At 34.3% G+C, this 13,919-nt stretch overlaps 2 protein-coding genes across 4 annotated transcripts; one reads left to right on the top strand and one right to left on the bottom strand.

Moving 5' to 3' along the window:
- Window positions 1-64: 64 nt before the first annotated feature.
- On the bottom strand, window positions 65-4,068 carry LOC105954793 (zinc ion binding protein). 2 transcript variants are annotated; one of them, XM_012978473.2, is made up of 4 exons: window positions 3,960-4,068; window positions 2,199-2,447; window positions 744-1,652; window positions 65-659 (listed from the first exon to the last, which is right to left on the bottom strand). In XM_012978473.2, exons 2-4 carry the CDS (start codon window positions 2,366-2,368, stop codon window positions 557-559), a joined length of 1,182 nt encoding a protein of 393 aa, XP_012833927.2. In that variant the 5' UTR covers window positions 2,369-2,447; window positions 3,960-4,068; the 3' UTR covers window positions 65-556. The 2 variants fall into 2 exon arrangements, with proteins under 2 accessions (XP_012833927.2, XP_088669073.1); XM_088812947.1 differs by having other exon boundaries at window positions 2,199-2,440; window positions 3,960-4,058.
- Window positions 4,069-8,479: 4,411 nt separating this feature from the next.
- On the top strand, window positions 8,480-13,598 carry LOC105954794 (very-long-chain aldehyde decarbonylase CER1). Of its 2 annotated transcripts, none has more exons than XM_012978474.2 (10): window positions 8,480-8,657; window positions 8,988-9,211; window positions 9,300-9,532; window positions 10,146-10,365; window positions 10,695-11,073; window positions 11,188-11,295; window positions 11,407-11,607; window positions 12,434-12,532; window positions 12,646-12,819; window positions 13,169-13,598. In XM_012978474.2, the coding sequence occupies exons 1-10, from the start codon at window positions 8,598-8,600 to the stop codon at window positions 13,337-13,339; spliced, it is 1,869 nt and encodes a 622-aa protein (XP_012833928.2). In that variant the 5' UTR covers window positions 8,480-8,597; the 3' UTR covers window positions 13,340-13,598. The 2 variants fall into 2 exon arrangements, with proteins under 2 accessions (XP_012833928.2, XP_088669105.1); XM_088812979.1 differs by having other exon boundaries at window positions 8,549-8,657; window positions 11,188-11,299; window positions 11,411-11,607.
- The last annotated feature ends 321 nt before the right edge of the window (window positions 13,599-13,919 follow it).

The raw sequence follows: 13,919 nt of genomic DNA on the forward strand, positions 1-13,919 counted from the left end.
GAAATAAAGTTGCTAAGTGTGTGTAAACAAACTTAGAAAAATCAATCACAAATTGAACACCAAATTTGACGTGGTTCCAATTAACGAGAGCTTATATCCACAAAACGATCTAAGAATAAATATAGATCAAGAGTGTTACAGATTATATCAATTCTCAGCAATCTAATCGATCTCACATATAACACCAAGAACACACACTAGAATGTGCTAAACTGTTTTCTACCTAATAATATATTTCTACCTGTATATCCGGTTGCAACTAATTGATCACCGAACCGGGAGAAACTATTATTTAATCGAGATTACAAGATACTCCACATGCCAGCTCATTGTAACAACCTTGGATGATATAATATGAGCTACCTAAAAACCGTGTGCTGCAATACACGCATGGAGAGTTAGTTATAACTAACTGCCAGCTCAGCACTCTTCCTTTCATTGGTTGCTCGAGTTATGACATCAAATTTATTAAAACCCAGTTATACTATAAAAGCTAAGCAATCATGCATGGTGTGTGCTATCTTCCACTGGAAACAGGCTTTGCCTCCATAGTGTGCTATCTTGCACTGAAAACAGGCTCTGCGTCCATAGTCGGCTGGGTTCTTCTCGTATATTTCAGCAGTAAACCTTCTGCAGAAAGTCCCGGCACTCTCAAATCCCTACAAAATCGAGTGACAAAAAACTGTAAATAACTAGAGTCAACACAAAAAAATTAACTAGGATGTTTTTTTTTTGTATCTCACTTGACATAAGGTTCTAGATCCTTCCATTCCCACTTCGCCCTCTCGTTAAACAGCACAGCAAATCGCTCGACAGGACTCGACGGAAGATCCGACACACTAAACGAGTAAACCCTAGTCTCCATTCCAATCTTCTCCATCAAAACTTCACCTTCCAAAAAGTCCAAACTAGCCCTCATACCTTCCGGAACCTTCCGCCCCCACTCCTCCATAAAAACCTCGAGTTTCATCTTCCCTTCTTTCAAGATCCCCCTCGCCAATTTTACGCAAACGCCCCTCTCGTCCAACTTCCACCTACATTTCCCCCCAACATCCACCGCCTCACTATGGGCCCGCAAGCAATGCCTTGCTATATTCGCCGGAAATTCGTCCGCTACCAGAACATTCACAACCTCATCTTCGTCCAGCTCATCAATCGACCAATCGTTCAACACAGCGTTGTGCAAGAGCATGTTCAGAATCGCGTATTTATATTCGTCGTCCAGAATTCGCCAGTACCCATCGATTTCTATCGCCGAAAGGGATTGTAGACCCCGCTTCAGTTCGTCTTCACTTGCCTGACACCTGTCGAGAAGATCCTCCAATCTGTACAGACCTAAATCCGTCTTTTCACACTCTTCCAGAATGTCCATCTTCGAGGCTTCGCCAAAAGTGTATGGGTTTTGAGAGAGAAGCAGTTTGAGTTTATCTAATTTAGGTGCCACCTCAACGAGTTCCATGCAACCTGGTGCAACTTTGATGACAGATGCAACCACTGTATTTTTTTCATCTTTGTTATTACACAGTTCCGAGACTTTGCCTGAGGGAGGTATGAGTAATACGGAGTTTGATGTACCGACAAATTTAACAGCATACGTCTTGGAAGTAGTACAAAGAACTGCATCTTCGTCGGGCTGTCCTCTTAAAGTCACTCTATTAAAACAAAAGCAAAAGATAAAATTAATTTAATGACAATCAATAATAGGGTAAATTACAACCACCCCTGAGGTATGGTCAATTTACGAAAAAATCCCTCTTGTTTGGATAATTACATCTACCCTCAACTATGATTTTTCCTTACACCTCCACTCTTATGGTGTCAAATTCAACATAATCATCTAGATTTCGTGGAATGTAGTCATTTTGTGTAAATATACAGTTTCCGATGCACCACAAAATCTGATATGTACAAGCCAAAAAACACATATTATGATCATCTTGCTTCAAACTGTGGAGTTCGAATGGGATAAAACGGTTACAAAAGTGATAATAATCCATATAATCTCGAAAATTCCACTAAATTTGAAACCGCAAGGGTGGACGTGTAAGAAGATTTATAGTTGAGGGGATGGTTGTAATTACCCAAACAGGAGGGGGGGGGGGGGGGGTTCGTAATTTGACCATACCTCAGGGGTGGTTGTAATTTACCCTAAATAATAATATCCAAAGTAATGATCATGAAATTTCATAAACACACACCTTTGGTGAAGGATTTCAGGGAGGAGCTTTTCGTCGATTTCAAGAAGCATGATGTCATTGTGGGGCCCGAATTGAGAGTCGTAAGTAATAGAGATTGAGGAATTCGGTTGAAGGCGTAGCACTGCTTCTGCACCACCCGAGCATCCAGCTTCTGTATGTATCGTATCCATGCACCTCTCTTCCTTTGTAAACCAAGACTCGAGGGGGTATAATTGTCAATAAATTTATGTCCCTTCTTTACTCTGATATCTACCATGAAGGGGAAAATGGATAAGTCAACTAACTATAAGTATGTAACGGATTCAGAGCTTCCTACGAGTAAAATATAGGCAAATACTACTACGAGAGAAGATCGTCATCATCGTCACTCTTGTCGATTTCCACCGATTGACTTAAAGCAAATACTGTGAGGACATAATCCTCATTCTCTCTTTCGATAATTGTTGCTAAATAAAGTTAACAAAATAAAGAAAAGATGACGACGACAAAAAAATGCAAAATTATAGCCAAAAATTATTTAAAGAAGGGGTTTTTACCTATCTAAGAATAAAACGTAAACAGTTTTCATGGGAGAAAGTAAGGTGCAGAACTAATCTAGATGCAGATTACAGCAAAGCTCAATAAACCAAGAAGCAAAGAAACGTTTTCCTATATGCATTAGCAGTGTTGATGATATACAGGGGTGGAAATCGGATAGGATCGGATATGGGACTTTCGGAAAATTTCGGATTTTTTTCGGAACCGAAATATTTATTCTGATTCCGATTCCGATTTTTCGGAATCCAAGAACTGAATCCGATTCCGATTTTTTCGGAAATTTCGGAAAACCGTTTCACAGATTTCTTGAACACACAACAAAAAACACACAGACAAACCCACAAAAAACACAGAAACACACAATGTTTTCGGATTTGATCACATATCTCCACATTTTCATTAACCTGACAATTACTGATGAAAACATCTCAAATAGTTTTTACATTTTATAGAGCAAGCCGTCAAGTCGAGCTCTCAAATGAAAAAGATGGGAGAAAAGAGACAGTAAAAACAGAACACAACTAGTGACACCGAGAAAACAAGACCGCCCAAGTTCGTAACACGTCAAAAGAAACTATATTCGTTAGTAATTTCAGTCCGAAGTGGGATCAAGCACAGTATGCTGATGATATTTGAAACATGTCGATACAGAAATACAGATGACAGATCTCAAATGGAAGATACTATTTAATAAATTCCATTAATTCATAAGCACAAGTATTTCTCATACATTCAATTCAATCATGAAATCCCAGATTTTGGATATTAGGGTTTTTTTCTTTCCAATTCATTCTATTAAAAAGAATCAGAAATCCCAACTCACACTACCAGAACAAAAGTAGGCGAACTCGTAACAAAATCCTTCAATTAGAAAGCAACTCAGTGATTCACTATTGCTAATCCAGCAGAGCTAATTGGGGGTTAATTAATGATAACAAGCTTAATAATAACTAGCGCGCTTTCAGATAAAATTTCGAAACCCACTTCAAATCAAGAAGAATAACAACAAGAGGATGCAAACTATAAACTGAAAAAATCCCTCAAACACCAAATGCAATCGAACCCAAACAAATCGACATTCATTTTCAAATAATAGAACAATTTTTTTATGCATATGAATTCAAACAGAAAAAAAAAAAAAAGCGAAATTAAAAACAAAATCATCTTGGGGTATAGCAAATTCATACTATTTGCGAGAAATTCCACCCAAAAAAAAATTTTTACCGTCACTTAGATCTCTCGATGCTCTAGGATTCCGGTTGCTTGTTTCAATTTAGGGTTAAAATGGCGGGAAGAAAGAGGTACTATTGTCTTGGAGGGAAACAGAAAAGTCGCTACTAGAAACGATTCAAGCGCGCTTTTAGGTGTTGCGTAAAGATAAAATAAGAGTTTATTTCATTTTGTACCCCTATATTTTATTTAATTGCTAAAAAGCTTTTCATATTATTAAGGGTTAATGGCATTTTGTCCCCCGAACTTTGACGCGTTTTGCACATGGCCCCTCAGACTAAAAAACGTTGCACGGTGCCCCCAAACTCTATTATTTGGAGCACCGTTCAAGAATGAGTGGTCGCACCATGCAACATATTTTAGTCTGGGGGCAATGTGCAAAATGCGTTAAAGTTTGAGGAGCAAAATGCAATTAACCCTGTTATCAATATTAGCAAAAATAACCATGTGATGCATTTTCTTAGCACAAAAACCATTTAATAGTTAATTTAGTGGGTAGTTTTCTACAAATATTAAATCGTAGGGGGTATTATGATGAATAAATTAGGGTATCCACATGCCATCAATCTAATATCTATAAAACAATGATTTTTTTTTTTTCAGTAATTCAGTATTACACGGGAATAAATAAAATAAATTTTATACTACAAATAAAACGACGTCGTTTCGTTATTTAGTCAAAGCAAAAAAGAATTTTACCAGTTATAAAACACATCTCAAAATTTTCAAGACCCAAATTCACAAATCTTTTTTCAAATGAAGAAACATAATTACAGCTGTAAATGAGCTGTATCGGCTCGAAAAAAGCTCGAACTCAAAATTTCCGAGCTATATGACGAGTCTTCTTAGTTGTTCATGTTTACCGACAACAAAGTGTTACGATAGACAACAAAAATTGATAGTAGTAATGTCACCACAAAATAGTAAAATAGTGGTTGTATTAGGTGAAAGTCGGATGGATTGTATCGGAATTAGCCTTTTCGGAAAATTTCCAAAAAAAATCGGAAGTAAAAAATTAATCCCAATTCCAATTCCAAAATTTTCGGAATCTAAAAATTCATTCCAATTCCAAAAGGCCCGGAAATTTCGGAATTTCGGAAAAAAATCGGAAATCACATAAGCTTTAAAATTTCAAAACTTAGCCGAAATTTTCTAAAATGTTCATAACTTTTCAAAAATGAAAACATTCACGTCAATAAAAGTAAAACTAATAACTATTAAATTTCAGTTCAAAAAAATAAATAAAGAAGATAAACATACCATAATATCCAACAAAACTTATAACAACAATTCATTATGTCAAAATCCTAAAAAAAACTTATCGGTATATTTTTCGGAAAATAATTATTATGTAATATATATTATTTATAGGTGTATTTTTCGGAAAAAAAAAATCGGAAATTTTCGGAATTAATTTTGGAATTAAATCGGATCGGAAATCGAAAATTTCAAATTTATTATATATAATTCCAATTCAAATCCCAAAAAATCGGAAAATTTCGGAAATCGGAATTTCGAAAGTCGAAATGAAAAAAGTTGTTCCAAAAGCGGAACTTTTCGGATTGGAACCGACATAAATTGGAAATTTCGTTCCAACTTGCACCCCTACTCACTTATAAAAGTACAAAATTATAGACAAACTTCCCACCAGTTTGATTTAAGAAATTAAGGTTATATGTTTGTTGTATTTATTACCACCTGTAATCTTCATCAATATATCCGGCTTGTAGGTATAACTGTCTAATTTATTATCTTTAAATGAGTCCCTCCAATTTTTCTGTACTAAATCTCAATTACGTGTTAGAATCTGGTCCAACAAATTGACTTGATGGAAAATGAATTAATTGGCACAAAGAGGTGTCACACATCAATTGATTGGAAGCCCTCGTAGAGAAATTACTCTTACTAAATTGGAAACATGTTTTTTTTTTTTTTTTTTCAATCATACGTATATAAAATAATTTATTCTTTAAACAAAATTATTAATTTATCGACGCTATATTGTAATACCAATGCATTAATTAAAATGAGGGTATTTTGGGTCAAAATAGTGAAATGAGAGAGTTTGGGAAATTTGGTGATTATAGTTGCACCCTTGAAAGAATTACCGGAGTTAAAATGTCATGTCATGAAGACCGATATGTACTATATTTGTGTTCCGCGAGGCCGTTAATGCTATCATAGCTGGAATTTATAAATCTAATATAAAAAAATAAGGATTTAAGAAATATTAGGGCATTCATGTAATCCACAAGCTCTATGTTGTTTCTACCACTGCCTGAAACTAATTGTCCGTTAGAACCCTAACGGAATAAGTTATCCAATGCATTATTCCATTAGAATTTCTAACAATGTTTCAGGGAGGTGATTGTAATTACCGATACCACAAGAATCTTAAAGTTATTAAAGCATACCTCACGGGTGTATGTGTAAATTATGAAAGGTAGATTTCATTCATTATTTGTAGGGTAAATTACAACCACCCCCTCAGTTATGCTCAATTTACAAAAAAACCCTCTCATGTTTGGTTAATTACAACCACCTCTCAACTATAAATCTTTTTACACGTCCACTCTTGCGGTTTAAAATTTAGTGGAATCTTCGAGATTATATGGAATAATCCTATAGGCAATGTTTGGTAGTGTTTTCATTTTGTTTTCGTTGATTCCCCAAAACAAAATTATATTTATTACACTTCTCAAATAATTTTCTCAAAACATCTCAAAAGTTTCTCTCTCCTTCAGACATGATGTGACTGCTACAGTAAAATGATTTAACTGCTACAGTAAAAAAAAATTCTTCACTAAAAAACAAAGAAATGTAACACGATGTGACTGATACAGTGTATTTTGTCTCCTTTCAAAATATAAACAAACATTACTTTCATTCTCAAATTCTTCCCCCAAAACATATTTCCTCAAAATGAAATCAAAATAAGTTCCAAAACGCTTCCAAACATATCACTTTTGTACCCCGTTTATCCCATTTGAACTCCACATTTTGAAGTAAGATGATCATAATATGTCTTTTTTGGCTTATATATATCAGATTGTGGTGCATCAAAAACTGTATTTTTACACAAAACAAGTACAAACTAAAGCACATTCCACGAAATCTAGATGATTATGTTGAATTTGACACTATAAGGATGTGGGTGTAAGAAAAATTCATCGTTGAGAGGGGTAAATGTAGTTATCCAAAGAAGAGGGGGTTTTTCTTAAATTTACCATATCTCAGGAGTGGTTGTAATTTACCCTTATTTGTAAATGGATTGGAAGGGGAAAAAAAAGGAGACCGATGAGAATAGTATACAATAAACAAATATTGCCAAATGTTTGCAGAAAATTGAACTAGAAATTGACGAACACAAATACGAGATGTAAGATACGAATTTTTTATGGGAAAGTACCAAATAGAATTTGCTTGAGTAGTCCCTCAATTACTAAATAATCCCATTTCTTGGCGGTTGAGACTAATAAATGCACTATCACTAAAATAGGAGGCGTGGGCACAAACTATGGTTTGATTTATTCTGCGTTACATCAGTTAAAATTATTGAGTAGTAGCTGTTGTATCGTTTTTCAATTTTCATAAAGCCATTTTAAAGCAATTTATAGTTACCTAATCCATAAACATTGTTTTAATTTTATTTACACGTGTCGGCAGATTACAGACTCTTTGAAAATTTTCTTTTGGCCCTTCATTGCATGCTACACCGGGTCATATACACGGGACGACTTTTAATCGTCGATGTGTGTGTATGATTATGTGCATATCAACGGTTAATAACCATTCAGTGTGTTTCATCGAATGTAACATTTGTACCTATAACAACTAACTAAATCTCGAAATTGTGCAACAACTTTCAAATTACACGTAAGATTTTAAATCAATTACCCCATCAAATCACATAGGTTTTCACAAAATGAATGCAAAATGAGATAATTGTAGTTTGTAAGTAGGAAAAAAATTTAAAAATTAAAGTACAAGGATTCATGTGCAAAAGTGTCGATCCAAAGGGGGTTAAATACTATTTATCCTATTTGTCAAGTGGAATATCACAAAGGGGTTATATGCTTATATTAAAAATACAAGATGACCATGTGCTTATATTGAAATTACAAGGCAGTCACCCGTAAAAAGTTCAAACTGTAGAGGAGTTAAGTACTATTACCTTGAGTTTAAAGAATTTAACTTATGCTATTTTAATTAAATATTATATATAGTATTTATTTTTTGTCATTTTTTGCTAAAAAAATCCTCAAATCAATCGGCGCAACCACCTTGATCCCGGTCCGCACAGTATACCTCTAGTTGTCGTTGTGCACAAACCACATCAGAGTGCAAATTGTACTAGACAAGCTCCACATAGCAACGAGCTCGACGTAAAACAAATATTGCTCCCGTATAATAATCCACGAAAGATGTAAATTACATTAAACACGACCACGAACTAAAAATTAATTACAAAGAAAAGTAATATAGCACCAAGTGGGACACGAGCCAAAAAGTTTGCATTTATTTATTATTATTATTATTATTATTATATAAATCCATTGGTCCTCCTCTCTATGAACATACAAACTAGAGCAAAGTGAAGAAGAAAGAAGAAAGAAGAAAAAAAGTTTATTAATGGCTTCTAAACCAGGGATTCTCACTGAATGGCCATGGACATTTCTTGGCAACTTCAAGGTATATTCCCTTCTCTCTCCTCCACTATTCCCTTTCTCTCTCTTAACTCCATTTCTTTCTGCATATACATACATACTGTTATATCAACAAAAATATCTCCAACTAGACAGAAAATTGTGTGGCCTTCTTCTATTCACATCACCATTATCTCAAATTAATAATAATGAAAATATAAAAAAGACTTGATTTTTATTTATTTAATTTCATGTTAAAAAAGATTGGATTTTTATTTTTATTTTTTTGTTTGTGCTTATGTTTGTGAAATAATATGAATCTTATAATGGTTTTATTTTCCATGTTATTTATTTATTATATATATTATATTATTAGTACTTGGTGATAGCTCCATGGGTAATACATTCAACATACTCGTACATGGTGAAGGACAAAAATGAGAGAGATCTCACACAATTCATCATCTTCCCATTCTTGATTTCAAGAATGATCCACAACCAAGTTTGGATTTCTTTCTCCCGTTATCGAACCGCCAAAGGCGCTAACCGAATCGTCGACAAGAACATCGAGTTCGACCAAGTCGATAGAGAACGTAACTGGTATATATACTATATTATTTATACACATATGATTTTTTTTCTAGTATGATTTTATTTTTGGAGATGAACGAATTAATTAAATTTGCAGGGATGATCAAATAATATTCAATGGGATATTGTTCTATGTGGGACAAATGTATATAAAAGAGGCACATAATTTGCCATGGTGGAGAACAATGGGGGTAGTTTGGACAATTTTGCTTCATGCTGGTCCAGTGGAGTACCTCTACTATTGGCTGCATAGAGCATTGCACCACCATTATCTCTACTCTAGATATCACTCCCACCACCACTCCTCCATTGTCACCGAACCAATCACATGTAAGAATTTCATTTCTTATAGTATATTATACAATTAAATCTCTATAAATCAATACGGTCAGTACTAACAAAATTCCAAAATTCTATTAATTTAACGAAATATTAAATTATTGAACTATTAATTTAATACGTTTTTGCCGAATTGGGACTATTTTTTTTATTTAAACGAGGTTATTAACTTATCGAGATTCTGCTGTATTACCAAACAAAATTGAAAATTAAGGTTGATAGTTGAACTACAATAATACATTTGTAGTGTGGGGGCGGTGGCCCCCCAACCCTTTTTTTTTCGAAAAATACAGCAATTAATCTGTGAATAAACTTATAAACTGTTTATTTGACCCCTGAAGAGTACAAGATCTTGGCTTTTACCCCATTAAGTGTTTGATTATGCCACTTTCCCAAATTAAAGATTCTTTGTGTTGGGATTAAAAACAAAGTATACTTATGTTAAATCATGATGAATCTGAATCTAAGTTAAAACATGTAAACTTTGTTTTTACTGTAGAAATTATTTTAACAGAAATATAATAAAAAAGAAAAAAATAATAATAATCGAACCTAATTTTGGCCTAAGCAAATAAAAATATTTTGTGTGTTATATATTTGGCAGCTGTGATTCATCCATTCGGCGAGCACATAGCATACTTCGTGCTATTCGCAATACCGTTGCTAACAACATTGTACAGCGGCACTGCTTCGATGATTTCGTTTGCTGGTTACATAACTTACGTTGATTTCATGAACAACATGGGCCACTGCAATTTCGAGCATATTCCCAACCGCCTCTTCTCTCTCTTTCCTCCCCTCAAGTACCTCATGTACACCCCTTCGTAAGTATACTTACTTTCTCCGTCTCAAATTAACTGTTTATTTCAAGAATCTTTTTTCTCTTTTTATAATTTTTTTTCCTTCAAATTATTTATCATCCCTTTAAAACCTCATACAAAAATGACATTATGGATATATGAGGGTTTTTTTGGTCTTTGAACCATGCCTCATGTGGGTTTTGGTGGTTTGTATTTTTTTTGTAATTTTCATTGAACTAGAGGGTATTATAGACATTACACATTTTTTCTGTTAAGAAATGTGGTCAACCGTTAGACCTCTTAGTTCAGGGGCAATTTGGTCATTTATCCTTAAAGTTTGATCACACGTGCAGGTACCACTCCCTCCACCACACTCAATTTCGAACAAACTACTCACTCTTCATGCCGTTTTACGACTACGTATACGGTACGATGGACAAATCTTCCGACACATTGTACAAACGCTCCCTCGTCAGAGACGAGGACTCACCCGATGCGGTGCACCTCACTCACCTAACCACACCCGAATCCATATACCATCTCCGGTTAGGGTTCGCACACTTGGCATCCGAGCCTCATAAATCTAGTAACGGCTACTTGTGGCTAATGTGGCCTATCACCCTATGGTCGATGATGGTGACGTGGATTTACGGATGTACGTTCATTGTCGAACGGAACATCTTCAAAAATCTTAAGCTTCAAACATGGGCCGTCCCCAAATATAGCGTTCAAGTAATTAAAAGATTTTCTTTAAATTTTTTTTAAACGTTAAATAAATAAAAATGCATTATTTTGTATCAATAATTTTTATTTTCTTGTTGTTTTTTTTTTTTTTTTTTTTTGCAGTACTACATGGAGTGGCAGAGAGAGTCGATCAACGGAATGATCGAGGAAGCTATCCTAGAAGCCGACGAAAAGGGGATTAAGGTTTTGAGCTTGGGTTTATTAAATCAGGCAAGTTATAATTTATTATATATAAGAGCTTTTACAAAATATTTAATGTGGGGCCGGGTTTTTCGAGTTTTATATTTATTACATCTTATATTTATTTACGTGTGATTTTAGGAAGCGGGGTTGAATAGAAACGGCGAACTTTTCTTGAAAAGGCACCCTAACCTAAAAGTGAAGTTGGTCGACGGGAGTAGTTTAGCCGTTGCTATTGTTGTGAATAGTATTCCGAAGGGAACAAATCGTGTGGCCATTCGTGGCAATTTATCGAAGGTTGCGTATTCGATCGCATTTGCCTTATGCCGAGGGGGAATTGAGGTACATGTTTGGCAATTTTAATTTTTAACGCCATTTATTTTGAGTTTATTGAATTCGTCACTCCTGTATTTACTCTAATTGTTAAAAAGAACTCCTCATATTATAAATATTTGCAAAATTCCTCAATTGATGATTTTTTTAGCAAACAACCCCTAAATGATGTGTTTCTAGGGGAAATTTACTACTAAAATTGAATCATAGGGGATTTTTTTGCTAATATTTATAACACGAGGAGTTTTTTAACACTTAGAGTAAACATAAGAGTACGTTGAATGCAATTAACCCCATTTAATTTGAGTTTATTGAATTTGTCACCCCTGTATTTACTCTAATTGTTCAAAAACCCCTCATATTAAGAATATTAGCAAAAATCCTCCACTGATGATTTTTTTTAGCAAACAACCCCTAAATGATGTGTTTTTAGGGGGTACTTTACTACTAAAATTGAATCAAATGGTTTTTTTGCTAATATTTATAACACGGTGAGTTTTTTTAATAGTTAGAGTAAACATAAGAGTGTTGAATGCAATTAACCACATTTAATTTGAGTTTATTGAATTTGACACCCCAGTATTTACTCTAATTGTTCAAAAATCCCTCATGTTAAGAATATTAGCAAATTTCCTCCACTAATGATTTTTTTTAGCAAACAACCCCTAAATGATGTGTTTTTAGGGGAAATTTACAACTAAAATTGAATCATAGGGGATTCTTTTGCTAATATTTACAACACGAGGAGTTTTTTAACAGTTAGAGTAAACATGAGAGTGTTGAATGCAATTAAACCCCATTTAATTTGTTGGTAATGATTTGATTGTTAAAATAGGTATTCACATTGCATGAGAATGAGTATAAGAAGCTCAAAGCAAATCTTGGCAGTGAGGCCGGTAATAATTTAATCCTCTCGAAACACAATCTTCCAAAGGTAAACATTTCATTGTTTTCAATCGGCTTTTTTCTTGTCCGAAATTTTTTCGTACGTGTTGTTCGTATATTTTGTTCCTTTATACGTAATGGAAAATAATGTTTTGTGTGCAGACATGGTTAGTGGGAGATGGACTAAGCGAAAACGAACAAATGAAGGCGTCGAAAGGAACAATATTCATTCCTTACTCTCAATTCCCTCCGAAGAAAATTCGTAAAGATTGCTCGTACAACAACACACCGGCAATGCTTGTACCAAAACATCTTGAGAATGTCGACTCGTGCGAGGTTAGCTAAGCAAATAAGAGTTTATTGCATTTAGCACCCTTATGTTTACTCTAATTTTAAAAGAACCCCCCATTTTATAGATATTAGCAAAATTCCCCTATGATTCAGTTATATTAGCAAACTACCCCTAAAATTACCTCATCGTTTAGGGGGTTATGTGCTAAAAAAATGCATTGTAGGGTTTTTTTTGCTAATATTTATAACGTAGTATATAATACACAAATTAACTCCGAAAAATTGACGCTAATTTGTTATAAATTGTAATCGTTTGTCTATAATATTGTTTCGGCGAAATTTCTAAAATCGGAAACTTTTTGCGTTGATTATATTGTTCGTTTATGCACGATAGAATTGGTTGCCGAGAAGAGTGATGAGTGCATGGCGAATCGCGGGAATAGTGCATGCGATGGAAGGATGGGGTGTGCACGAGTGTGGAGATATGATGTTCGATATTGAGAAGATCTGGCAAGCTTGTCTCGAGCAGGGGTTTCGCCCCCTCACGGAATCGAAGACGAACTAGATATACTAGAAGTTTCTAGAAGTCTCTTCAGATGTCAGATTTGAGTGTTTGTGTACACGTGTCCTTATTTATATTCTCCCACATCGAACAATGTATAAGGAAAAAAGATGTGGTGATTTGTGTGTGATTGAATAATATATGTAGTACAATACTGTAATTGAATTTGTTTGTTAATATAATAATTATAATATTTTAAATTTAAAAAAAATGTAGCATCATGTGACACTACCAACCGGAGGAAAATTGATTCATTAACAAATTATCATTATGTTAGTTGTTAATTTGGTGGAACAGAGCTAGGGGTGCAAGTTGGAACGGAAATTCCAATTTCCGCCGGTTCCGATCCGAAAAGTTCCGATTTTGGAACAACTTTTTTCATTTCGACTTCCGAAATTCCGATTTCCGAATTTTTCCTATTTTTTTGGATTGGAATTGGAATTATATAAAAAAATTGGAATTTCCGATTTCCGATCCGATTTGATTTCTGAATTTAATTCCGAAAAATTCTGATTTTTTTTCCGAAAATACACCTGTAAATAATATATAATATTTATTTTTGCGAAAAATACAACTATAAATG

Source organism: Erythranthe guttata, chromosome 2, assembly GCF_056151865.1.
Source record: "Erythranthe guttata isolate IM_541 chromosome 2, IM_541, whole genome shotgun sequence".
NCBI lineage: Eukaryota > Viridiplantae > Streptophyta > Magnoliopsida > Lamiales > Phrymaceae > Erythranthe > Erythranthe guttata.